The sequence below is a fragment of the Cricetulus griseus genome, chromosome 3 (assembly GCF_003668045.3).
Source record: "Cricetulus griseus strain 17A/GY chromosome 3, alternate assembly CriGri-PICRH-1.0, whole genome shotgun sequence".
Taxonomy (NCBI): Eukaryota; Metazoa; Chordata; class Mammalia; order Rodentia; family Cricetidae; genus Cricetulus; species Cricetulus griseus.
In genome coordinates this window covers 260,680,860-260,708,105 of record NC_048596.1, presented here as the reverse complement: position 1 = coordinate 260,708,105, position 27,246 = coordinate 260,680,860, and the positions used below count along the sequence as shown (strand labels likewise).

Here is a 27,246-nt window from a genome sequence, read left to right as displayed (position 1 = left end):
AAATGATTGAATTGAACTATGCTATAATGAAAAATAAATTACATACCAAGCTTAGAAGCTTAGCATAAAAAATTATTAGCCATTTTTATATTAGCCAGGCATGGTAGCTTCACTCCTGTAATCCCATCACTTGGGAGGTGGAGGAAGGAAGACCAGAAGATGCAGAGTCATCTTCAGCTATGTAGCATCTTCAAGGATAGCCTGGGCTTCATTCATAAGACCAGGTCTCTCAAGCCTAAGAATGATGGCAGTAACAACAGCTTTGTATTCTTTGTATGTTTAAATAAATGCATTTTATAACTAAGTGGAAGGCTAGAGTGGATACTAAGAAGTAAAAAGTCCTGGAGTTTCCATGGTATAATAATAGGTGGCTGTAGGTAACGATTACAAATTGCACGGTTTGAAAGGTAGAAGAAATAATCTTGAAGTTTTTACCATAAAGAAATGATAAGTGTTTGAAACATAAATATTTACCCCAATTTAAACATTACATAGTATATACATTATAAAAATATACAATATCACATTATATGTATTTTTATATGCTATTTTTATATAAATGTACATTTTTTTATATTCATGCATCAGTCAACATAAACTTAAAAATAAAATTTTTCATTAAGTTTAATGTTTCCTTTTTATTAAATGTAGCTGCTAGAAAAACTAAACAGGGCTCATAGTTAGCTCTTAACTGTATTTTTACCAATATGCAATGTAAAACTGAAGCATGGTGGGACATAGTAGTACAAACTTGTAATCCTGACACTGGGGGGATTGGTAAGTTCAAGGCCAGCCTCAGCCATACAGCAAGACCCTATCTCAAAACAACAACAAAGACAAGACATGCAGGCCCTGCTTCTCAAAGTCTATGTAACTGTTTTTTGATACTGATAGTTTTCCAGTGTATTTTGCTCTTATTGGGACAGTTTAGATTTTAACTCTTGAATATTTGTATAGGACATTCGCTGTTGGATTTGTGGTTTTCTGAAACATCAAAATAAAAAAATGCTATTTTCACATTTTAAACGTACAGTATTTTAACACAATTCTACTAATTATACCTTTAGCCAGCAGAGGCTACAAGGCAACAGGAGAACCTTCTTCATTTTTGGTCGGTTAACAGGTTATTCATTTTTCTTCCAGAAACAAACTGTTCCCTGAATCTGTCATCAGAAATATTATGTATCAAATACTGCAGGGGCTGGCCTTTATCCATAAACATGGTAAGTTTCTTTGTAGTTGCACTACAGTCATCACTGTAGGCTATTGTCAAGACCACACAGAGGAATAGCATCTCATCTGCTAAGCTATGCCTGAACACACTGACGCTGTCATCTAAACATTACAAATTTTATCATTGTGTATAGATATCTATTATCTGTAACAGACTTTTAAGAAGTTCGATCATCAGTCTCCTGCCTTACACCCCTCCCAAACTCGATCAGAGAAACTTAAACAAACAAACAAACACACAAACAAGTGTCTTGTGGGGGTTTGGGCATGTTACGGAAAGAATTCTCTTTTTAGAAGTAGCAAGTAACAGTTTTATTTGAGGCACTGCACAGAGAACAGCAAGCATGGCAGGAATGTGTACGGTGCTAGGCCGCAGCATGGCGGTTACGCGTATGGTGCTAAACTGCAGGGCACCCATCATGGAGAAACCCTGGCAGTTTCCTGTTGTGTAAAGAGGGCAGCAATGTGATTTTGGGTTGTGGCTGATTTTGTTTTCTTCATCATTCTGCTGTTCTCTTTGGACAGAATGCATCTGTGGGTTTTTGCTTTTTATGTATTTTTGTTTTGTTTTGTTTGTCTGGTATTTGTTGTTGTTGTTATTTTTTCTTCTGTGTGGGGGATGCTTTCTGGACCAGGCTGGCCCTGGGGGATCTGCTCCCTTTCTGTTCTCTCAGTGATGCTCTTCCCTCCAAACTTAACCTTGGACACAATTAGAAGCCTTTGATCAAGCATGGCTGCCCACGGGGATTTAAATAATGTGCAGTGCCTGTGTGTGGTGTTTCATAGTGGTCCTTGGCATTCACACTTAGTTACTTCTGTTCTCTGAGTGGAATGGAAGCTGGTATTTATTTTCCATGAATCTCTTACTGATTTACTTTTAGTTTATGTGATTTTGTTTGCCTGTCGAACTAAGGTAATTATTGACTCAGCAATGTAATATGTTTGCTGTTAATGAGAGACTGTTTAGAATCACTGGCCATTTGGGAGTTTAGGTAGAAGGACGTGTGGGCTTGTGTCATGGTGTTGCTGCACTTGGAAGACAGGCAGTGACTTAAAATGTTGACACTTAGAGAGCTGGGCCTGAAACCTCCACAGAATGCCTTTGGTCCTACCACAGTTCTTCTCCCTAGTGGGCTCTTCAGAATCCAACACTGAGACCACCTTAGAGAAGAATCCCCTTAAAGCTGGCTTTCAAGGAGAGCTCTCACAGTTTCCCTTTTCCTGCCCGTTTCCTCAGGGCTGCCCATTATTAGCCTCTGTAACTGACCATTATTTCAAATATTGAGTTGATAGTAATGACCATTTTCATTACTGTGTATTTTAAAGATTTAGGGAAAAGTCAACTTTTTAAAATGTGGGGGGCTCTCTTGTCCAATGGACTTTTCAAATATGTGATTAAACTCAAGGAAGCTTGTGTTTAGCCACAGTGTACAACAGGAACAAGACCAGCCGACTCTTGTCAGTTACACAGTAGTGACAGCAATACATCCTAATTCCATACGCTTGTGGAGATAATAGGAGATAGTCCCAATGTGTCTGTATCTATCCCTCATAAACATCTACCGAAGTCACATCTAAAATACATGTCAAATGGGCAGTGATTTTTTAATGATCTTATATGCTGTGTGCAAGTTCCTATGCCCTGTTACTTCTTCCACAGAGAGCCATCTCCTCTCCTAACCCAGGCTGCTAGCTCGGTTCTATTGATATAAACCAAAAGGTCATATGATGATGATGATAAACAAGATGACTTACTGTGTTTTTCCTCTCTTGCTCGCACAGGCTTTTTTCACAGGGACATGAAACCTGAAAACTTGCTTTGCATGGGTCCTGAGCTGGTGAAAATTGCTGATTTTGGACTTGCAAGAGAATTAAGATCACAGCCACCATATACTGACTATGTGTCAACCAGATGGTAACATTTATGTCTAAGTTTTCCTATGTGGAAGAGCTAATTATCTGTCCAGAGGGTCCATATTTGGTATTCAAAGCAAAACACAGAGAGTTTATGTTCTTTACAGAGAGCGAAGAATTGGCTCATGGCTATTGCAATCATGAAACAAGAGAAAGAAATAAGATTTCATTCAATCATTCATTCAACAAACACCTACTATGTGCTAAATGTTACAGTAGGCAATGGGAACACAAGGCCATGAACAAAGAAGAAGGAAGTCTCTGCCCCATGCAGCTTATGTGACTGCCGTAAGCTAAATAGTATGAGTTACCAAATCCATGTCATAGTCCCAGCTGTGTTCAACACAGGGTGTTCTACTCAAGGGAAGGCTATTCAGCAGGTAAAAGGGACAGCCTACAGTGACATACAACCCCATGGCTGCTTCTCAGAAGCCACATAGAAAAAGAGCTTCTATTGAATGTCGTCATTTGTATAAAATCCAAGACCAGGAAAAGCTGCGGGTTTAGGTTAGAATAATGGTTGCATGAGCCTCTGGGGATACCAGTAGCAGGCCTTTCTTGGTCTGGTTGTTGGGCCCATGAGTGGGTTCTATTTGCAGAAAACTCATCTAGCTGTACTTAGGAGTTTAAGTGCATTTTCCTGTATATGTATTTGTAAAATCAAGTCTGTATGTCTATCACATGGCAATACATTGTGATGAACAAAGTAGCATATGGAGAGGGGGTGGGAAATTGAGTGGTGAAGAGGGAAAGAACGTTGCTTTTATAATGGAGTCTCGCTGACAACATTCCTGAAGGAGATACTAGAAACAGACGCTGAGAGCAAAGGCCTTGGGGCAGGGGTGTGTTTTAATAAGTTCTGCAGAGAGCAGAATAATTAAGAAAGGCAACTGTGGGAAGTGAGGTGAGAACAGCCGAGGAGTAGCTGGTCACATGTGGCCTTTTGGAGACCACATGCGGACTGGCTTTTTAAAAATTATTTGTTTGTTGGTTTTATTGGTTTTGCTTGCATGTATGTTTGTATGAGAGTGTCAGATCCCCTGGAACTGGAGTTACAGACAGTTGTGAGCTGCCATATGGGTACTGGGAATTGAACCCAGGTCCTCTGGAAAGCAGCTAGTGCTCTTAACAGCTGAGCCATCTCTCCAGTCCCGCCCCCCCCCCAACCACCACCACAGGACTGGCTTTTGAAACTACACAAAGCAGGGGACCATGGAACAGCTGTGTGGAGCAGTGTGCTGTGTTTGTCTGGGGTTTACCGCCGTTCCTCTGGCTGCCACAGTGAAAGATTTTAGGAAATCAAAAACAGGAGTAGGGAGACCCTCAATCAGGAAGCAGATGCTGTTGAGTTGGACCTTGTAGCCATGGAGGGGATGTGTGTGGGATTCTGTGTTCTGCTAAATCAGATGGGGTTGGGGAGCTGATAGAAATCAGAGACTAAAGGGTTTTGTCCCAAGGATCTTAAGCGGTGACTCACCACTGAAAATTGAGATGAGAATCTGGAAATTGACGACTGGATTAGGGATTGAGAGTTTGGGCAACCGCTGGGCTGGAGGCATACCCCTATGAGTGCTCAGTGCTGAGGAGATGGTACAGCTGGAGAAGAGAGGAGGTCTGAGGACTGAGCCTAGATAGAGCAGCTGAGTGTCCTAGTTTGTCCAGGTCACTCTTAGCCAGTCCTGTTACCAACTGCTTCACTGAAGTAAGCCGGGATGGATTGGGAGGACCTCTGCTGTATGTGTGTGACCTCCTTGAAGATATAACCTGGTGTTAGAGACACCTGTGACATGAACAGAGCCTACATCTTGACACATGGCTAAATACGAGAGATGACTGCAAGTTCCCTTCTCTCCTTATCCAACATTTTCCCAAAGGCATGTGACAAAATTTGTAAGACAGGAGTGGTTCTCCACTAGCTCCTCTGGTCAGGGTGTTGACAGAAGTGCTTGATACGGCTACCCTCTGGCAGGCACATGGAATATTGGCCACCATGCCACAAGTCTTTGCATTGTCAGTTGGTGACATCATGGCGCATAGGAAACTAGCACTAAGTGCTGTCTGAATGTTCTGTCCACAGCAGTTTCATTATTTGGTGTTATGGGTTAAGTTGTGTTTCCCCTAAAAAATATTGTGAACCTCTAACCCTGTGTATATGACCTCATTTGGGAATTAGCCCTTTGCAGATATAATTAAGTTAAATCAAAGTCAGACAGGAGTTTAAGATGTCTTCATCACAGCCTTGATTGGCCTTGCCTTAGACCCTTCCAAGATCACAGCCATGCCACGTCTGGACATCAGAATTGTCACTCTGGAGCTCCTCAGAGAATAAACTTGCTGTGTTCAGTCACTTGGGTTGTGGTACTTTGTAACTGTAGCCTTGCAGGGAGGAATACATGCTTTCTGAAGAAATTATTTTGAAGGAAATCTCCCACCAACGACAGTTGCAGAAACAAAGTGTTCCTTTAGTGAAAAACTGGTACTTTCTGGTTATCAAGAGAAGCAAATGATGAACATACACAAAAATACTCTTTGGCATTTGCTTTCCACCACAAGGGGTCATTACTACTGACACAGTGCACACCAGAATACACCAGTGTCCCAGGTAGTATCAGTCAGCATTTGAAAAGTTAGTGAATGGAGAGAATATATATATATATATATATATATAATATAAAATGAAATTTCATCGGATTTAGGGAAGTGGATTGAGCTGGAGATCATCCCGTTAAGTGATAGAAGCCAGACTCAGGAAGTCAGCCGATGCCTAGGAGGAGATCATTGAGGGTCGGGGAGGGTGTTGCCGGCCTTGCCACTTGCATTTGCTCTTGTAAATTAAAAATAGCATTATCTACATAAAGGAAGTATAATGATAGCATGGACATTTTCAATCAGATTTTTTAAAAAGAAAAAGAATACTACTCAAGAATAACCCTTCCTCTCTCCTTTCCTGACCTGCTTGTGGGTACATGAACACCTGATGGTTTTGTCCATGGTTCTTTCTGAATTATTCAGAGAGTGCTTACCTCCCAGGTTATCCATATGAAGACCTACCTCAAGCCATGGGACATTTCCTCTACATTTGTAGCCGGCCCCGCTAACTGTGGTCAGGAAGTAGGTGTCATGCCAGTCCCTGGCACGCAGAATGCATTTTGTCCTTGGGCCTTGACGGAAGCTCTGAGCAAACAGTTGACTTCATCTGTCTATCCACCTGTGACATTAACCCGGAAACAGCTTTTCCCACATTGTTTTCTGTCTTCACAGGTATCGGGCTCCTGAAGTTTTACTAAGATCTTCAGTGTACAGCTCTCCCATTGATGTGTGGGCCGTGGGAAGTATAATGGCCGAGCTCTATACATTTAGACCACTTTTCCCAGGAACAAGTGAGGTTGATGAAATCTTTAAAATTTGCCAAGTTTTAGGGACTCCCAAGAAAGTAAGTACACTAGTCTCGGAGCTGCCATGACCTTTGAGGACCCCTCATTTGCCACCCTGCTTTTTTGTTTTCTGATTCAATTTCTCACTTTAGCAGAGGTGTGCAATATTTTCAGTTTCAAATAGCTTTATAGGTTAATGGCTTTCTTTTTCTTTCTTTCTTTTTTTTTTGGTTAATGGCTTTCTTACAGACATTATTTTTTAATTAGGGAACAATAAGGATTGTAAGAAGTCAGAATCCGCCCCCTCCCCCCCATGCCCAGATTTGAAGGGAGAAAAGGTGTTCACTTTTCCTTAAGAAACGTAAGGAGAGACTCTGCCTAGAGCTTAAGTTTGGGCTGATGTTTGTGACCCAGAGATAGCCTACTAAGACTGCCCTGTTTGTTCTGTAAATACCCACCCATTCACTAACCCCTGGGACCCTAGACCTTATTTTCTCTTAGTCTTTTTTGGGTTTCCATTTCTATCTCTGCTATGATATCAGGTCTACTGAATCCTGAGCACCTCTCCATAGCTATTGCCTGTGGTGTAGACCTTACCCTCTAAGATGCAATTAATAAATAGAACATGTAATTATAGCCTGATGAAGCCAGCACTGGCCTGTCAGTGGATGGGTCAATGTAGATGCTAAGACACAAGCTGATGGTCCTTTCCCAGCTACAAGGGCTTTGATGTTGGGCTTGCTCTGTTGTGTAGGGATCTTCACAGGATGTGGCCTCTTTGTAAAGCTCTGTCCTTATTTGTTCTGTCACCAAGTTGTCTCTGAGACTGAAAGCCAGAAAGAGTTTGATATTCTGAAATGAGTAGATGTACTCTGTCATTTTACCCCTTCTCGGTCCCATGTCATTTCCATATAGTGCAGTCTGGTATTTTATTTGCATATTCATTTATCTGACTCAGCATTGAAGTTGCCACATTAATGGCTTCTATGTCACCCCCGTGTTTTTATACTAATTACAAAAGTCATGTCCTCTTTGTGTGTATCCTTAAACAGAGCGACTGGCCGGAAGGGTACCAGCTTGCATCCTCCATGAATTTCCGCTTTCCCCAGTGCGTTCCTATAAACCTAAAAACTCTCATCCCCAATGCCAGTAGTGAGGCTATTCAGCTTATGATGAACATGTTGAACTGGGATCCAAAGAAACGACCAACTGCAAGCCAGGTGAGGCGGCTCTCCCGGGACAGCTTTCGACATTTGCGAGGGTCTTAAGACATTCGCTTTACATGTATGTGTGTGTTTTCATATATGGATGTACACCACACGTGGACAGTGGCCACAGAGGCCAGAAGTGGGCATTGGATCCCCTGAAACTGGAAATATAGTTGTGAGCTATCATGTAGGGGCTTGCTTGTAGTAGACTTTTTCTTGGACCACCAACCAGCCCTCAAATCATGACACGGAGACTTATTATTAGTTATAAACGCTCAGCTTTATCTTACACTTGTCCCACTAGTTCTTATAATTTATTTCAACCTGTAGCTCATCATCTACATTTTGCCTTGGGGCTTTTTATCTTTCTTTCATGCTCTGTGTCCTACTTGTCCTGCTTCTTCTGTGTCTGGCTGACTGGAGGCTGCCAGGCTGCCTGGCCCCTGGCATCTCCTCTCTCTCTCTCTCTCTCTCTCTCTCTCTCTCTCTCTCTCTCACACACACACACACACGCACGCACACGCACACACACACACACACGCACACACACACCTAGATTCCTTTACTACTTATTCTCTCTGCCGCCAGGTTCACCTGTCCCTCTACTGCCTAGAGACTGGCCCTTCAGCTGTTTATTAGACCAATCAGGTGCCTTAGGCAGGCAAAGCCAAACAGCAACACATCTTTTCGTAATTAAACACATGCAGCATAAACAAAGGCAACACATCTTTACATGGTTAAATAGTCCACAACATAGACAAATGTAACACACCTTTACATAGTGAAAGTAATATTCCACAAGATAAACAAAAGTAGCACATCTATACATAATTAAAGTAATATGCTACTCCACAACAGAGGCTGGGAACCAAACCCAGGGCTTCCGAAAAAGCAGTTAAGTACTCTTAACCACTGAGCCCCCCAACCTCTAAACTTGTGAAGTTTTGCAATTTTACAAAGGCATCAATTCTCAACCCATGTTTTACCAAGATCAATAAGCACTGAAACCCAAGACACCCACTATATACAACAAAGCAATGGTGGGGCGAGGGTGAGTTTGGAGAGTGTTGCAAATGGAGCCACTGCATGGTGTCATGCCGTCCCAATGAGTTAGAAAGGAGGCCACCACTAACGGTAATCCTGGTGTGACCTTCAAGGTGGGCAGATGCCCGTTCTGAGCAGCACACAGTGGGTGGACTTCTTTAGTTGAGGGGCGGGATTCTTGTTCACAGTGTACATCAAGAAATCGGACTGCGGTAATGGGGTTTAACCTCAAACTCCCACAAGAGGGCAGCATTGTGGTACTTTGTGCCACAAATGCCATGGCTTAATAACAACCCCCCAAAATGATGAATTTTATTATCCTCTTTAAATTTAGTATCAATTCTATGTGAATTTAGCCCCCCACTTAAAAATTAGCTTACGTGTTTTCTAAAGACTAGCAACAAAAACAAAAGAGGAAGATTGATCCGGGCATATCTGGCATAACAGGTAATTTGAGAGAAGTGGCTGGGGTGCAGTTGCCCTGTGAGAGAGTAAAATGACCTGTGACGTAATCACCACAACAATAGTCCTGGCACAGGAAGAAATCACAGGAGATTGTGCATATCTGCTTAAAAACTAAGCCATTATGAAAGCAATAGAAGAGGGGCCAGCGAGAGGGGTTAGCAGGTTAGGGTACTTCTAGGTCAATCCCTAGAAGCCACATGGAGTTATTTATAATTTGGCTAGGAAAAGGGTTCTCAGTGTGTTCACCTTGCCTATAGCTTATTCTAAAAGATGAGACAAAACCCAAGGGACGTGCCCCTGTGGGTTTAGCGGTGTGCTTCAGCTATGGAAGGCAGACCTTCTCCTGGGGCGATTGTCTTCTGGCTTCAGTGCTCTCAGCATTGCCCAAGCCTGTATTTCCTACAGAGATCCTACTCACTTGGCTCTCATTAATGCCGAGTTCGTGGTTAGCGTGTATGAGGCCACAGGTTCAATAACCCAGAACCCCCACCAAGAGAATCCGTGTTAATAATGAGAAGTATGCCCTATATTAAGAATGCACACGATTTAAACTTGGAAACACGCTGATCAGCTAAACCTTGATGGGATGTGACATTTGGCACGATATTTTCTTGCTTTTCCAGGCATTGAAACACCCATATTTTCAAGTCGGCCAGGTACTGGGCCCTTCCGCACACCATCAGGATGCAAAGCAGACTTTAAACAAGCAGCAGCAGCCACTGGAACCAAAGCCATGTATCTCTGAACAGGATCCTAAGTCTTTGCCAAATATACTTGATCAGCCTGCCGGGCCGCCCCAGCCAAAGCAGGATCACCAACCACTGCAGACCATTCAGCCACCACAAAATCCAGCCATCCAGCCATCTTCAAAGCAGCAGGGCCACCAGAAGCCACCACAAACAATATTTCCAAGTATCATCAAAACCATGCCAACGGTGAGTAGCCAGGAAGGGTGCCTGAGATGGCATGGCCTGGAGCAGTTTGGGTAGAGAGTGACCAAAAACAACACAGTAAATCATTCGTGCAATTCTAATTGTGGACTATGTATGGAGATTGTCCCAGGTCGAAGCCCCTGATTTCCTTGCTAAGATTTAGCAAGATATAAGGTAATATTTTAAGATGGTGAGGAGAAATTTCCAAAATAAGAGGGTAACATTTGTATGCTGCCGGCTTCTTTTAAGAATTCACAGATGGAATTGAGCACTCCAGAGCACTGATCCTAAATATTAAAAAAATTTCCAGACAATTTTGAAAGACCCCCCAGACCCCTAAGGGCCTCAGGATCCCAAGGAGCCCCCGAGACTCAGAAACCAGGCCAAGAGCTGCAAAAACAAGAGGGTTTATTGACTGAATGCGCATTCGGGTGTCAGCAATATCTGGAAAGCTGCACACCCCAGCATGGGGTGCAAGCTCCTTATATAGGAAAAAACCGCAGATCAGCATACAGGCAAGGGGCACAAAGTGATTGATTACAAAGTATGATCTCATGTTAGAGTGGTCACCCAGGTGTGACCTGCTTTTCTACAAAGGAAAAACCACAGAACGCACCCTGGAAAGTCCTTCATTGTCTGTTGACCAGCCAAATGGGACCCAAAGAGGGTTGTCTTGGCGATTGCCCCCATCTAAACCATAGGATGTGCCCGGGGTTGGGGCCAACTGCCTTGTAATGGGCCAAGGCCTGTGGGAAACTTTTTCTCTCTGTGAACTAAAATCTTTCAAAACTTTTTCTCTCAGCAAACTAAAATCTTTCAATTTCATACTGTTTTTCACTGGCTGGCCTCGAACTCACAGAGATCCGCCTGCCTCTGTTTCCGAGTGCTGGGATTAAAGGCGTGCGCCACCACCACCCGGCTTAGTCTGGAATGTTTTTAAAAAATATTATTTTAATATAGTTTTTGTTTTTGAGATTGTAATATGATTCCATGATTTTCTCCTTCCCCTCCCTCCCTCCAAACCATTGCGTATGCCCTTCTTAGTCTCTTTTAAAATCATGGCCTCAAAAAAAAAAAAAAAAAAAAAAAGAAAGAAAGAAAAGACTAAAATCAAGGCCTCTTTTTCATTACGTGTGTGTGTGTGTGTGTGTGTGTGTGTGTGTGTGTGTGTGTGTGTGTGTGTGTGTGTTCCCAAATACATAAATACAATCTTCGCAGTCTGTGCCTGCATGTTTATCTTTTCAAACATTGTATCTAATTCCTGGTCCATCCCCAGATCCTTTGTAAGAGCCCTCCCATCTCCCACTAATTCCAAACCCTTCCTAACATACTGCTAATTTCTGTTTCTAGTATTGTATAGCATTTTCCCCTTTTACTGGAGTGCAAGCTCTGTAACATCAGAAATATGTCTGGTTTGTTCATCAGTATAACTCCAGCGCCTAGAAGGTGCTCACCACGGGGAGGATTTTTAATAACTATTTGCTGAATAAATAAACATCCTCCAGGGTCCAGAAGAGTCTCCATCCAGCTCTGGATGTTAGAGACTGTGGTTCTCTGTGGTGTGTAATAGGAGGGAGAGCATGGTACAGAAGGGGGGCTGTGGCTCTCTGTGGCATGCGATAGAAGGTATCCTTCTTCCAGGAAGGCAGCCTTGCAGGTATTTGAAAACAGCCCTTGTGCCATCTGCCTTTTGGGTGAAACATCCCCAACTCCCTCGTGACTCTTGTTCACGGGTCTTCAAGTCACCTCCTCATTCTGCTGGCCACTCACAATGACGCTGCCTGAGTTAGAGGCAGGCAGACATACCAGGGAGGGTAAAGCAGGAGGCATGACTTCCAACCTTCCAAAACTGAAGGGCCACTTAGGACCCCGAGGGTTGGATTTTCTCTACCCTGCTTCAGAAGCCATCGGATGCTGGTGCACCCTGAGAGGAAAGAAAAGGAAGTTTGTGTTTATTGAGCAGTTTCTAAGAACTGGACACTGTGTTCAGCGTATCCCTGGGTGTATTCACCAAGTTACATGACCTAATAACTAGCCCTTTATCCTTATATATCTAACATATTCCAGAACTGGGATGGAATGTTCTATCCATGAACATTTTTAGGGTCTGTTTCATTACTAAATGTTTCTGCAGATCATATATTCTGCACTACAGCTTGCATATTCCATCTCTAGGGTTCAAAGAGTTTAATAGCTCAGTTACCTCCCAAACTTCTTATTCTTGTATGTTGATTTTTCTCTCCCGGGTTTAACCATCCCGACATCTGTGGATTTATTTAGCTGTCTGTTTCTTCTCTTGTATATCTTCATGATGAACAGAAAAGCAAGATGCTCTTGTGCAGCAGCTAGCACCTTCTATCTAGGTTGGTATCAAACTGCTGACCACTCATTAAATTATCAAACTGTGTCCTGATCCACATTCACTGGCCTCTGATAGTTTCACTGTTGAGGGGATGGTGACAACTCGTGACACCAGTTTGACTGGTGCTCACATTTTCTTCCTACCACATCAGATAAAGTAACAGCTCTATGACAAATGGTGGCTTATATGACCCACCAGTTTCCTAGAATTTTTGCCCTCATTCTGTAACTAAGTATTGACATGGATTGCAAATTTTCACTTTCTCGATTTTAAAGGGATTACTTGTATCTGCCCCCTTCCAGTCTTCCCAAGCATTCAGGGTCACTCTGTATTTACTGACGTGGCTCTGCAGGGATCAGTATTTAGCTTCATGTGAAAAGGTAGTTCAGCTGAGGGCGGTCCACACTCAGCTGTGTTGACTCTGTGCATCCAGAGCTTTGGATCTTTTAATTCTGTTTGTTTTGGAAAGTGTTATTCCTGGCAAAGTAAATGGTGATGCAGAGGTTGGCAGGCATCCTTACCTGCCATTGCCCATCCAGATGTCACCAGCTCTGGGCACTTGTGAGCCTTTCTTTCAGCATCCTCATGCCCACGGCGCAGCCAGCCTTTCTTCCATGCTCATTCCTTGTTTTGAACTGCTTCTGTGTGTTCTGGTTCATATGCCACACAGCACTTTCTTATCGGCTTATAGGAAACCAGCTTCCTGTCTGTCCTAAGCCACAGCTTCCTCCTCCTTCCTTATTTCTGTTAATAGGAACACTATTCAAAGACAATTAGACTTTAAATGTTAAAATGTTAATACATGTATGTATTTCTCGGGGAGGGGCACTCATGTGGAGTTTCCAGGGCTTCCCACGGAAATCTGTTCTTTCTTTCCATCCTGCAGTCCCTAGAGTGGAACCTGGATTGTCAGAATTTTCAACAAGTGACTTTACATTCCAGCCCACCCCAGCCATCTCAGAGGCCCTAGATGTGAGGTCATTGCTGAAAGACAAAGGGACATGACAACCTCAGTGTACTCCATAAGGCTATTTCCACTTACTGAGAAGGGCAGGAAGGCTCACAGCTGAGTCTCGGTTTTCTAGATTCTTTTTCCATCTGTGAAGGGTCAACCCAGAACCTCAGACCTCTGGTACCCAGTGATGGTGAGTTTTACTTGTCAGTATGATACAATCTTAAAAATATGGAACACTTCACAAATTGGCATGTCATCCTTGCACAGGGGCCATGCTAACCTCTGTATTATTCCAATTTTAGTATATGCTGCCGAGGTGAGTACTGTATTTACATTCTGTGATGTCTCGTGATGACAGATACCTGTGGATGCGCTCCTCAGAACATGTCCTTTCATTAAATGACACCTAATTGTGAAGGGATTAAGACACTCGCTGTCTAATTGCTTGTGCAAATCTTAGATAATTTAGGACGTTGGTGGCTGATTCTTTTTCACCACAGAAGCCAGTCAACACGATGAGCCACAAAGGAGCTCGGAGACGCTGGGGTCAGACGGTCTTCAAGTCTGGAGACAGCTGTGACAACTTTGAGGACTGTGACTCCGGAGCCTCCCATTCCAAGAAGCCGAGCATGAGTGCCTTCAAGGAAAAGAAGAAGAGAGAGCCTCCGTTTCGGTAAGATTGCACATTCGAGAGGAAATGTATTTTACCACACGTCAACTTTATTTCACCCATTAAAAGTGACCACAAAGATTAATACTTTCTTCTACAAATCCCAGAAATCTTTGTTCATACCTCCAGAAAGGTGAGAATCTTGACTTTTCACAGTATAGTGAGCGGTGTGTAGGGCAAAGTTCTAATTCAGCCTTTATATTGTGCATGTGGGGTTTTGTTTGTTTATTTGGTTGGTTTTTGTTGTTTTGTTTGTGAGACAGAGTCTAGCTGTGTTGCCCAGGCAGATCTCAAACTTGTAGACTGCAGTAGTCCTCCCACCCTATCCTCCGAGTAGCTCGGACCACAGGTACAAGCCAGTCACACCCAGATCACTCTAGTGAATTGTGAACGTCTTTATTCCCACCTAAAGTTCTAAAGTTCCCATTTCTGTGTGCAGAATGCAGTGCACCACATAAATAGTTAATGGTTCCCTCTGATGATGTTAAGGGTTATTTATTAGATTGCTTCCTGTTAAAACATTTGAAAATCATTTTCTGGACCTCTCCTGGAAGTTCAGTACCCAGCAGGTACTTGTCTGCAGGAGTTAGGTTATCTGTGTGCTACTCGGCTCTGGTTACGGTAGGCTAAATTTTGGTGAACATCTTGGGAACATACTTTCCTTTTATTTTCTCCTTGGAACAGAAACAGAGTAAGGACAGCCATGTCACAATCCAGGGGAACGCTAGTATTGTGTAGTGTAGGCATCTTCACTTTGCAGCTTGTGTACCTCTGATGACACATAAAAAACCTGTCAAGAGCACACGTGGTGTGTCACTCCTCCCAAGACACATAACGACTGTCAAGGGTGCACATGCCTGGATCACTCTGGCTCCTAGTCTAGATTCACACATTTTCTTCCCTACAGCCCTTGAACTTGGGAAGAGCCCCCATTCAATCCAATTAGGCAGGAGTCACACTACTCTGCCACCGAAGGTTTTGTGTGGTCCTTGAATACAATTCTGAGAACTGAGAAGCCCGGCATAGGCAGCTCCACAGGCTCCACAGGCTCTGCTGGGACTCTGTATAGACATCCTTCTTCCAAGGAGAAAACCTGTAGGGCATTTTGCTGACATCTGTCTTCCCAGCTCCTCTGGAGTCTGAGGAAGAGAGATACAAAAGTTCAAGGCCAGCTTAGATTATACAGTTGATACCTGGTCTCAAAAAAGAAACAAAACAACAAAAACACATCCATAAAAACAGGCCAAAATAATAACAATTAAAAAACAAACAAAAACATGACATATACCAGCACTTGGGATGTGGGACAAGGGGATCAGGGATCAGAACTTCAAGGCCACTTGCCTACATGGTTCAAAAGCCACTTCTTAAAATAACAACACACACACAGAGAGGAGAGAGAGAGAGAGAGAGAGAGAGAGAGAGAGAGAGAGAGAGAGAGAGAGAGAGAGAGGGAGAGGGAGAGGGAAAGAGAGAGAGAGTCTCCATGTAGCACACCCTGTAATTCCTGCTACTCCAGAGGATAAGGACCACAAGTTCAGGGCCAACCTGGGGCATCTTAGGGGCATCTTGTCTCCAAATGAGGAAAGGGGCTGGGGGTGTCGCTCAGTGTAGAATGTTTGCTTTGTGTGTACAAGAGCCTGAGTTCAGTCCCCTGGAAGAGGTGGGTGGAGGACAAAGCATGAGTAGAACTTCCATAAGTAGCAAAACTACAGTGAAATAAGAGGGAAAGAAGCCAGAAATGGCGACCCATCCCCAATAAAACAGTGATACCTGTGTCTAGAGCTCCCCCAGAGTGACTGGCTAGACTCCGGCCTGAAACAAGCTTGCTAGATAGAAATGACTTTAGTAGCAGGCAGAGATGGTCATGGTTGTTGTGTGGTCTTCCAACATTCTGAATCCATGACTACAGCAATTCCAGAAGAGGCAAACTGGATTACATACCCATAAACTGCTATAAAGATTCTGCCACATCTTGTCCAATGTCAGAAATGGCCCCTTTGCTGGCAGAGATACGGAGGGAGTTATCACTTAGCAATCTTGACTGCAAAAGGTCCGGTGGTTTTGCATCAGTTCATTTCAGTCACTGAAGGAGATGGGGGAGGACTGACTACTGGTTTTCAAGCTGTGACTGGTGCCTTGTGTTGATTCTCAAGGTTTCCAGAGACTGAATCCCCAGGCTCCACCCTTTCCAAGGGGGAAAACAGAAGTTTACATGGGGCTGTTTCCTTAAAGTCCGATACAAACGTGACAACTGCCTCAACAGCTAAGCAGTACTATTTGAAACAATCAAGATACCTTCCAGGTAAGTAGAGAAAATTTACCACTTCATATTTACGATTTAATAGCGGGGACAGTGGTGGCACACGCCTCTAATCCCAGCACTCGGGAGGCAGAGGCAGGTGGATCTCTGTGAGTTCCAGGCCAGCCTGGTCTACAAAGCTACAAAAAGAAACTGTCTCGGAAAAAAAATCATATATATATATATACATATATATATATATATATACATATATATATATATATATATGATTAGGGATTCCAGGCTAACAAGAACTGTCTGATACCGTGGTTCAAAACAACAAAAATGTTTAATGTTAATCAGAGTCTTGGTAGGATAAAGTGCCTTGGTATCTATGAAAAGAAGGCCCCAGAGAAGGAGAAAGAAGAGTTCCAGGACTCTTTAGCAGCTATGCCTGTTGCCATGAGCTTCCTGTGTCGGCAACTAATGAATTAAGTCTGTTCAAGAAATACAGAGCAGAGAACTGGGAAATAGCTCAGTGGCAGTACACTCACCTAACATGCACAAGCCCAGCTTCTATCCTCAGCACCATTAAAAAAAGAAAGACAGACAGACAGACAGAAAGAAAGACAGAAAGAAAGAAACGAAGGAAGGAAGGAAGGAAGGAAGGAAGGAAAGAAAATGCAGAACACCAAATGATGCCTCTGCTTCCCCAAAGCTGTTCATTTATTTAGTATTTGTTCAATTTTATTAGAGCAATTGGGCACCCTCAATCACAAGTTTTTACAAAACATAAATTTAAAAAGCATGGTTTCCTAAACTATGTGCGGTATGTGTTTACATGCCTCTTCTGGCTGCTGGGAAGAGCAGGCTAGAGGCTCATATGGCTGAAGTGGCTGTCAAGATGGTTTTGCTGTGTCCACAGTAGAGGCTGTTGTAATTTAAAAAGCTGTGCCAGAGAGAAAGATGCCATGCGGCAGAGCTCACATGGAGGGGCTTTTTATTAGGGGAAAGGGAATGGGAAAAGGAAGGAGGGAAGCGGGGAGAGCAGTCTCTGTGGACAGGAACAGCAGAAGAGAAAAAGAGCAGGGGAGACAGAGAGACAGGCAGAGAAACAGAGGGGGGGACAGACAGAGAGAGAGAGAAAGATGGGAGGTGGGCAGGGCCCTTTTAAAAGGAAACGTAGTGAATGTGCACAGGTGGTGCCCTTAGTGACTGCAGCTGAGGGCGTATCCTGTCAGAACCCCAAGAGAAGGCCAGTAAAGATGCCTGAATACTAACAGGCAGCAGAGATAGAAGTGGGTACAATGTAGACGTGGGGGTGAGCACACATGGGGGTCTTGCACATAGGTAAGCCTGGGTCAAGGTACGGAACACAAGAAACGGATGATTCAAGAGAGGAGGGGATGAGTGGGAGGCTGAAGTCCTTTGGAGTGAAGAGCAGGCCTTGAGGTTTGTTGCCTTAGCGAGGAGCACAGCAGCTGGAATCCTCAGGTACTAGCCGATTTGTAAAGCTTGGGGCTGAAACCATGAGCGTTCCAAGCTGACAGCAAAGCATGGCGGCAACAGGCACTCCAGAATAGACACACGGGGGATACTCCCTATTGGAAAAAATATAAAGTAGGGCGGTGCTGTCACATGCCTTTAACCCCAGCATTTGGGAGGTAAAAGCAGGTGGGCGAGTTCCTGGACAGCCAGAGCTACACAGTGAAACTCTGTCTTGAAAAACCAAAAGAAAGAAAGAAAGAAAGAAAGAAAGAAAGAAAGAAAGAAAGAAAGAAAGAAAGAAAGAAGAAAAAAGATATACGGGACATTTCAATGACTGAAGTCTCATGATTGGAATAACCTACCGTAAGTTACTGGCAAAACAGTCAGGAGCCTAACTCATCCTCGTTCTCATGCTCCCCTTCCCAATATGGCTTTTAAGATTATATAGGTCAAAGCCAGGCAGTGGTGGCACGCACCTTTAACCGCAGCACTCGGAAGGCAGAGACAGGCAGATCTCTGTGAGTTTGAGGCCAACCTGGTCTACAGAGTGAGTACCAGGACAGCCAAGACTACACAGAGAAATCCTTTTTGAGAAATAAGACCTAACAGATTCCACAAGTATGGCTATAAAGGAGACCTGAAAACTGGACTCAATGACAAAATTGTTTATAACTAAATCTGAGCCTAGAGAAGGCTGGTCTCTGTCCTGAGGTCTTCCCTCAGCTGGATGAGACTGCGTTAGGTTCAGGCATTTGGACAAACATCTGTTATGAACCAGCAACTCTGAATTAACAGACAATGAATAGAAGAGAGAGTCCAGTTGGTGCTTACTTTGACTCACAGTTTTTTGTTTGTTTGTTTTGTTTTTTGAGACAGTGTTTCTCTGTGTAGTCCTGTTCTGAAACTCACTCTATAGACCAGGCTGGCCTCCAACTCAGAGATCCACTTGTCTCTGCCTCCTGTGTGCTGGGATTAAAGGTGTATGCCACTTTGCCTGACTTCCATAATTACTTTTATAAATTAATATTTTTAGAACTAAGAAAGAATAATACATTAAGGACCTACTTGTTAACTCTAAAGCCATGAAAAGTCTTAGATCAGCGGTTCTCATTGTGATCTCTACCCCTTTGGGGTCACATATCAGATATTTACATTATAATTCAGAACAGCAGCAAAATTACAGTTATGAAGTAGCAATGGAATAATTTTATGGTTGGGGGTCAGCACAACATGAGGAACTGTATTAAAGGGTCGAAGCATTGAAAACCACTGGTTTAGATCAACCCTCAGGATTATAGGTCAGTTGTACCACATGGTTGCATGAAAGCCTAACCTTGTAAGAGGACTGCTAGATCTGTAGCACTGGCCTTGGGGGGAAAGAGACACAAGTGTTGTAGGTGTGTGACCTGCTACAGATCAGCATGTACACTTGGAGTGAGGGTCTGTATGCATTGCCCACCATGGGACAGAAGTCACCTCCCCTCTCACCCCGTAAGCCTTAGGCACTTCATTATAAGAGGTGACTGCAGAAACAGTATTTAGTGACAACACTAACACTTTCGGTCTCTCAGCGGTGCCCTCGGGCCTCATCCTAAAACTAAGACTCCCTTTGGGAGCCAGTGTCCCCACTGCCGGACACTGGACCGACTCATTCCATAGCACTTCTGAAATCCGGTTCTGTGAAACCTTCTCTCTCCCACTGATCGCTCACCATCCGCCCTAGGAGCTGTTAGTCCTGTGCCCTTTGAAATCCCTGTGTTAGCCCCTCTTGATCCATTTTAACACGAGGCCACAGAACGGGCTCCCTGCTCCCCTCTCCACCACTCTGTCCTTGCTGTCTCGGTACTGTGCATCCCTTAGCTCTCTCCTAGATCTCTCACTCGGGAGCACACCAGCAAACCTGTTGGGATTTGGTTTAGCTTAAAATTTCTCACTATTAGTGTGATTTTTAGGGTGTGGATGTGTGTGTCAGGGGATGCCTTGTGGGTTCTCTCCTACCAGGAGAACCAGCTAGATCAACTTCTGCTCTCCCGGCTTTACCCGCTGAGCCATCCTGCTGGCCCAACATTGCTGTTTTTTAAAGGAAAAACTCGATTGCTTCTGTTATTGACCTTCTTGAGACCATATTTTTCTAAGCAGTTTGGCACTACTAATTATCCATTGATAATTAGTGTCACCCTCCTTATTGGACTGTACAAGCCAATGAAACTGGTCTGTCATGCTCACCACTTTTGCCTTGTCCGAGGCTTGGCAAATCGTATGTACTCAGCCAATATTTGCTAATTGACTTTTTTTTTTTTTTTAAAAAAAAGATTTATTTGTTTATTATGTATACAATGTCCTGCCTGCATGTATGCATGCAGGCCAGAAGAGGGTGCCATATCTCACTACAGATGGTTGTCAGCCACCATGTGGTTGCTGGGAATTGAACTCAGGACCTCTAGAAAAGCAGCCACTGCTCTTAACCTCTGAGCCATCTCTTCAGCCCCACTAACTGACTTCATAAAATATCCTTGAAATGATGTATTGTGTTGTTAGCATATCCAACTGTATTTCTGCCTCTTCCTAGTTGGTCCATAGATACCCAATCAACGGCTCATCCACTCATAATTTACAATTCTAGTCTGTATCTGTTTCCAACAAAATTAGAATATTTATCTTAAGAACTTGAATTAAAACAGTTATCTTTGCTAGTGGATGCATTCACTTTAAGAGAAATACCTGCCTTGGGATACTAAAGTCAAGGAGGAAAACATAAAACCACCACTTTCTTAAACCAGCATGATATCTAATTACACTCTACATATTTGCCTTTATACCTACAGATAAGTATAGTCCTCACCCCTCATCAAGGAAACCTCTTGGCAACAGAGACCACTACAGAAAACCACAACCAATCAAAATGCAGAAATGTGGAGCCCAGTCCCAATGGATACACCTACAACATAACTCCCACACCTAAAGCACAGGGAATACTGTGGAAGGAGGGGGTGGAAAGACTGTAAGAGCCGGAGAATCAGGGAGCTTGCTTTGCGATTGTGTATCTTAGGAATGTCAGAATCTACACCCATAAAGTCTCACCAGCATGACAGCCTAACCATGCACTGAACAAGGACAATAGACTTGCCAGAAGTGGGTAGGAGGCAAGGAGAAGACCATGAGGCCTCAACCAATGGCCTACAGGAAACTAAGGAATGGTGAGAGTAGAAGAAATTGTCCTCTCCAGGGAAGAGCACACCAATTGGTTATGCAAAGCCAAATGGTCAGCCCTGAAAACATACAAATAACATTATACAGACTGAGCTGGTTATATTTAGAAACACGCACATACATGTACATAAATGCATATAACAATTAATGAAAAAAAGAGGCCTTGAATTTGAAAGAGTACTGAAGGGAATATTGGAGGATTTGGAGAGAGGCAAGGGGATGGGGAAATGATGTAATTATATTTATAATACCAAAAATAAAAGGAAAAGAAAAACAAACCTGTTGGCTTTTTTTTTCTGAAATCTAGAGTAAAATTCTAGATGGTTCAAAGCATCCTCCAGGCTGTAAAATGCAGTTTAATCAGAGTGCCATTTTTTGTTTAAATGATTTTAATATTGGAATACACAAACATCTAAATATATAAATAGAAAATTTTTTCTTTGTTTTGGTTTTTGGGTTTTTTTTTGTTTTTGTTTTTGCTTTGGTTTGGTTTGGTTTTTCGAGACAGGGTTTCTCTGTGTAACAGCCCTGGCTGTCCCAGAACTCTCTTCATAGACCAGGCTGGCCTGGAACTCTCTGAGATCCGCCAACCTCTGCCTCCCAAGTGCTAGGATTAAAGGTGAGCACCACCGCCCCACCTGGTTGAGTAAACTTTTTAACTCAAGAAGTTGTATCCTTTTGCATCTTCCTTTTTAATCTCAATTTTAAAGTTGGTATAAAAATGATATGGGTTTAGTTATGACATTTTCATACATGTCCAAGGCTGACCTTGCTCAGACTTGCTCCTTCCTAACCTTCCCTTGCCACTGACCCCTCCTGTAAGATAGAGAAGCTATTTATTCAACTGGTGCTTCCTCAGATAACTAGCTCCGCAGTTCTGGTTTCAAAAGAAACACTATTTATGTCTCATACACGTGAAGTCTTCCTAAGGAAGATAGCATGGGAGCCGGGAAGCTCGGCCTACCAGGGAACAGATCTACCTGCATCAGTGACGACATCAGCATTAGCTGGTAACATGGCCAGCCAGCATGTAACCCACAGGCTCAGACTGTAACAGCATCCCGGTTCAGCTGAGTGATCATCACTCAAAAGCCATCAAACTCAGGACATGTTCAGACCTTTTATAAACAAGTTGCAAAGGCTCCCTTTGACCACACAAGGCCCAAGACGGAACTGACATGTCAGAGTTCAGAAAAACAAAATAAAAACCATCCTCCTCAGCTGGTTGGTGGTGGCGCACACCTTTACTCCCAGCACTTGGAGGGCAGAGGCAGGTGGATCTCTGTGAGTTCGAGGCCAGCCTGGTCTATTGATCGAGTCCTGGGACAGCCAGGGCTATGCAGAGAAACACTGTCTCAAAAGACCAAAAATGAAAAAAAAAAAAATCCTCTTCCCAAGTGCACCCTCTGTACCTTTTCAGCCTCAGGTGATGAGCTAAAGGTATTTGCTATGTCCTGTAGTAAGAACTTCTTGGGTTTCCCTGAGTCCCTGGTCACATCTTTCTTCCCTGCAATGCTGACTGTTCCCTGAGGGTCTGGCCCAAGTATGCGTGTGAAGTAATCGAGGGACAGGGAACCATCATGGTTTTGCAGCAAAATTTTCCTCCTTGTTTTTTTATGGGGTATTTCACGGGAGTGTCAAGTATTTATTGCTATTTATATTACAGGTGGTGAAGTGTGTGCTGTCAGTATTCCAGGTTTGTGCTGAGGGCTCAGGAACACGATAGAGTTCACTGAAAGGTGCAAACATTGGCTGTGCCTTAACCAACCTTTATCCCTAGCCTCCTGTCCCCAGGAGGGTTTAATCTATGATTAAACATACATCTTCCTTTGAGTTTACATTCACCCTCTAACCCTGAAAATGACCGCTGTGTTTTTCTTAGGTGTGAATCCCAAGAACGTGTCTTTGGTAGCCAGTGGCAAGGATATAAACCCACACGCTTGGAGTAATCAACTATTTCCTAAGTCGTTGGGATCCATGGGGGCGGAACTTGCTTTCAAGAGGAATAACGCAGGTAACGGATACATGCCACCCATCAATGTCCAGTGTTTGGTTGTAAATACATCATGGTTATCATTGACATGTGGAGATCTGTGTGACCCTAGGGGAGAAGCCAGTATGCAAAAGTTTCCAAATAATTCTTGAACACAGATAGTTTTCTGTCCATCAACCCTCATCCAGGGTCCTTCAAAAAATGACTCTGCCTTCTTAGCAGACACCCTTTAGTTCTACCACTAGACAAATGGAAAAGACTTCTCACTGGCTAACCTGAATAAAATTGTCCAAGGTGCCAGTCAAATGAACAGTTAGATATGTTGAAAAAGGAGGTAACCTTCATGAACGGGGAGTCAGTCCTTATGAAAGTTGGGTGACTGCTGGGAAGATCCAGAGTTTGAGGCCATCCTGGGCTACCCAGAGGTAGCCACAAAGACTACATTACTTCATCTCCCAAAGTCAAGGGGTTTCTGGTTTTTAACATTTAGAAAATGAAAAGAGGACCTCACTGAACTGCTTCCTGACAATGAATTAAAAGCCATTGTCACAGATCATTACATAGTTATGGTCCATATATCTGGAGTATGGAGAATAGTAACAAAGCGACTCTCAGCAGCGTATTCGCATCAACAAGGTTTCCCCAGGCTTCTGTCTGCAAAAGCGAAAATCAAGACAAGAAGAGAGCTATGGCTGAGCCCTCGCCCGCTCCTCTAACAAACACTCACTCGCAGGGACATAGGCCACTGGAAAGAGCACACCTCATTAAACTGTGCTCCCAACAATACTTACCTTCCTTCCGTGCCTAGTAATCAAAATTTATAATATTATCTCTTTAACTAGTTATATTCAATGAATCGTTATAATTTAACAATATGGGCAAATGTATTTACTATGGCTACAAAACTGTCACACACACACAACTTTTGAGTGATGGGTTTATACTTTTAAGCCAAAAATTCTATTTGGATAAATCCAGAAGCTAAAGTAGGATTCAGAAGTAAGGGATGAATGTGAAATGTTCAGCCGTGAAAAGGTGCCAGCACTTCGTGTGCTTTTCCATCAGTGCTGACAGACTGTTATTTATTATAGCATTTAGACTTCATTTAAAAGAGAGATAAAATTGGTTTTTTAGATATCATGATTTAGATAAATGATGATTTAGATATCAACTGAAGAGTGTGTGAAGTGCTGAGTTCTTAGGAATGAGAGTAGTACTGATGTCTCAGCTAGGGTTTCTACTGCCGTGAAGAGACGCCATTACCACAGCAACTCTTATAAAGGAAAACATTTAGTTGGGTGGTTTACGTCTTCAGAAGTTCAGTCCATTATCTTCACAGCAGGGAGCATGGCAGTGTACAGGCCAACACGGTGCTGACTGCATCTTGATAAGCAGGCAACAGGGAGTGGACTGTGATACTGGGAGTAGCTTGAGCATCAGAGACCTGAAAGCTGCACTCACAGTGACACACTTCTTCCAAAAAGGCCACACCTACTCCAACAAAGCCACACCTCATAATAGTGCCACTCTGTTGGGAGATTTTTCTCCATCTAGTCTCAGTCCCACTGGACCGGTCTCTCTCCACCCAATCGGTCCCCAAAGCCGCTATGAAATAAACACTCTAAGACTTAATATCTATTTATAATTGGCCATTGGCTTAGGCTTCTTTCTGGTTAGCTCTTTCTTAATTATTAACCCATAACTATTAATCTGTGTATCTTCACATGGCCTTATCTTACCAGAGAATATCCAGGCATCTTACCTGGTAACTACATGGTGTCTCTCTGACTCTGCCTATTACCTTTCTTTATCCCTGTTCGTATTTCCCATTTGGCTAAATCCAGCCTGTCCACTGGCTGAAACAGCTTTATTCATCAACCAATAAGAGAAACATATATTCATAGCATACAGAAGGGCATCCCCCTATCACCATTCCCTATGAGCTAATGGGGACCAATTACATTCAAACCACCACGGCCGGTGAGAAGAGTTTAATGATGGTGGTTACAGCATGTGTCTAGGAAGAACTTTGATGTCACATCAATGCCTTTGACCTGTTCCCATGAAACTCAGCTGTCACTCCAAATGCAGTAAGAGGAAGTTCATTCTTGAGCCACACAGGAATAACCATGACAGGAAAAACAAATTCAGGTTGTCCTGGGTAACACGTTCCAATCTAAAAGTGATTACATAAGATTTTATCAATTATTGGAGAAATTCACAATTCAAGGCATTTACTTAGCTTTTGGGTTGGTAAAAATGTGTTTTATAGGTTTTGTTATGTTCAAAGGATGTTAGGGGTAGGCAGTAAATGTCTTGGAAATGAACTAAAAAGAGACAAAGATCATTGGTTCTGGGTTGTAACATTCTAACTCTCCACAGGCCAGTCATCCCACCTCGGAAAATCCTGGACATAGGTGGGGTTTGAATTTTGAGTTTGGGGGTAACTTTAGTTTATAGACATCTCACAAATTCTTTAGATAGACTTCCAACAACTCAGCTTGCCCATTTAACAAGGCTGGGGCACTTTTCTTTCAACTATTTCAAAATAATATTCCCAGAGTCTGTAAGTTATACAGATTGATTCAAATGATGATGCCGTAGTTTTAAGTGTCATCACTTACAGTCAGCACCACAGGGCAGCTGTGACAGCACATGGAGACATTTCTCATTGCAGAGCTCTTTCTGGATCTCTCCACTAACCATCTAACCCATTTCCCCTGCTCTCCTGTAACACCCTCCTTGCGGCTCTCTCTCAACCACCTTCTTTTAGAAGAAAGCATAATTAGACCGATTGAAAAACTGTCATGCACTGAAAAGTCTGCTGAGAAGCTAGAGGACCCACAAGGTAATTAATTCCTGGGCACTGTATGTAAATGAGCTGATCGCTTTGACTCATTGGTTCTCCTCTCAGCCTCAGCCCCAAGCCTCTCACGGAAGGCCAAGGTGACCTGCTCCAGGGTCCGGTCAGGGCTGATGGGAAGAGCAGCTTTTTCTGAGCCCTCCAGAGCACCTTCCTTTCAAAGTGCTCTATGCTTGCCTTTCTGATTATGCCATCAATTAGTTATGGCAAGTTGTGAAAATCACAAAAACCACTCTGTTGAAAGGAAAGAATAGTTTGTTTTATGATCAATACTCCTAGGATTTTGAAAAAAAAATCCTGACCTTCCTTACTTACCCATTCACAATCATTGCAAAGAAAGCCGATGTTAATGGCCACAGTGGATTTTGGGGGAAGGAGTTGACATTAGTGGTTTCCACAATGCCAGTGAGTGAGTGGCTTCCAGCCTAAAAACCTCCCAGTCTAACATACACAAAACCCTGCGGCAAACAGGCACCTCATATAATAGCCAAAAATAATTTAAGAATTGATTGTCAGGTCCTTTTATCTTAGTAAAGTCTTTTGGCAATAAGACAGCAGTGTATAGCTGCCTAGTGCATGGCTTGTAGTATCTGCCTTGTTCCCATATCGCTACTATTCTTATTTTCAGTTAGTTATTTAAGCCAGTTTCTCCATCTATAGGATGGAAGGGATGCTATTTACTTAGCTGTCATTTCATAGCTGTGCCCGGTGCTCATGTCATCAGTAGTTACTGTATCTGCCATGGTGAAGAGGGGGTGAGCAAGGGACACACTCCGAAGTGACCCCCGGATGGGAGCATGACTTTGAACTTCTTTCCAAGTCTTTGGAGGCTATAGGGGATGTAGTTCGGCTTGCCTAACATACGTGAAAGCTGCAGGTTCAAGTCCCAGCACCTCATAAGCCAGGCGTGGGTGACACACACCTGTATGTAATGCCTGCACTCAGGAGGATCAGAAGTTCAAGGTCATCCTCAGCTACAGAGAACCAGGCAAGCCTTTTGAAGTAGCAAGATGGATTAGTGAATCACAGTGAGTACTGGGAGTGAGAAGGCTGGTGAGGTGTAGGCTGCTGTGTTTGCACACATGCATTAGTGTTAAAAGTTACTTACGTAGCAGTCACAGGATGACACATCCTCTCGACATCACTCATCTCCAAGCCAACTCCCCCACCCTGACCTGAGTATTCTCCTCCACACCTCTTCCCCAAAACCTGATTCTCCTCCCATGCTGTTCTCTAATGCATGCCATCCAGTCACCTAGGCTACAAACAGAGGCTCTATCCCCTCCTCCCAGC

The 27,246-nt window shown here is 43.3% G+C and overlaps 1 protein-coding gene and 1 pseudogene across 4 annotated transcripts in view; one reads left to right on the top strand and one right to left on the bottom strand.

Annotated features, from left to right (window-relative positions):
• Positions 1–27,246, top strand: part of Mak (male germ cell associated kinase) — a 37,579-nt gene that overhangs the window by 4,848 nt on the left and 5,485 nt on the right. For 2 of the 4 annotated variants that reach the window (XM_035442930.1, XM_035442929.1), the window contains exons 4-11: positions 1,144–1,223; positions 3,016–3,148; positions 6,409–6,580; positions 7,574–7,741; positions 9,862–10,173; positions 13,988–14,160; positions 16,314–16,462; positions 22,980–23,111. In XM_035442930.1, the coding sequence (XP_035298821.1) occupies positions 1,144–1,223; positions 3,016–3,148; positions 6,409–6,580; positions 7,574–7,741; positions 9,862–10,173; positions 13,988–14,160; positions 16,314–16,462; positions 22,980–23,111 (1,319 nt within the window). Of the gene's footprint in view, positions 1–1,143; positions 1,224–3,015; positions 3,149–6,408; positions 6,581–7,573; positions 7,742–9,861; positions 10,174–13,987; positions 14,161–16,313; positions 16,463–22,979; positions 23,112–25,863; positions 25,939–27,246 lie in introns of all 4 variants that reach the window. The other 2 variants (XM_035442928.1, XM_035442931.1) reach the window with 2 other exon arrangements.
• On the bottom strand, positions 13,710–13,809 carry LOC113835108 (annotated as a pseudogene).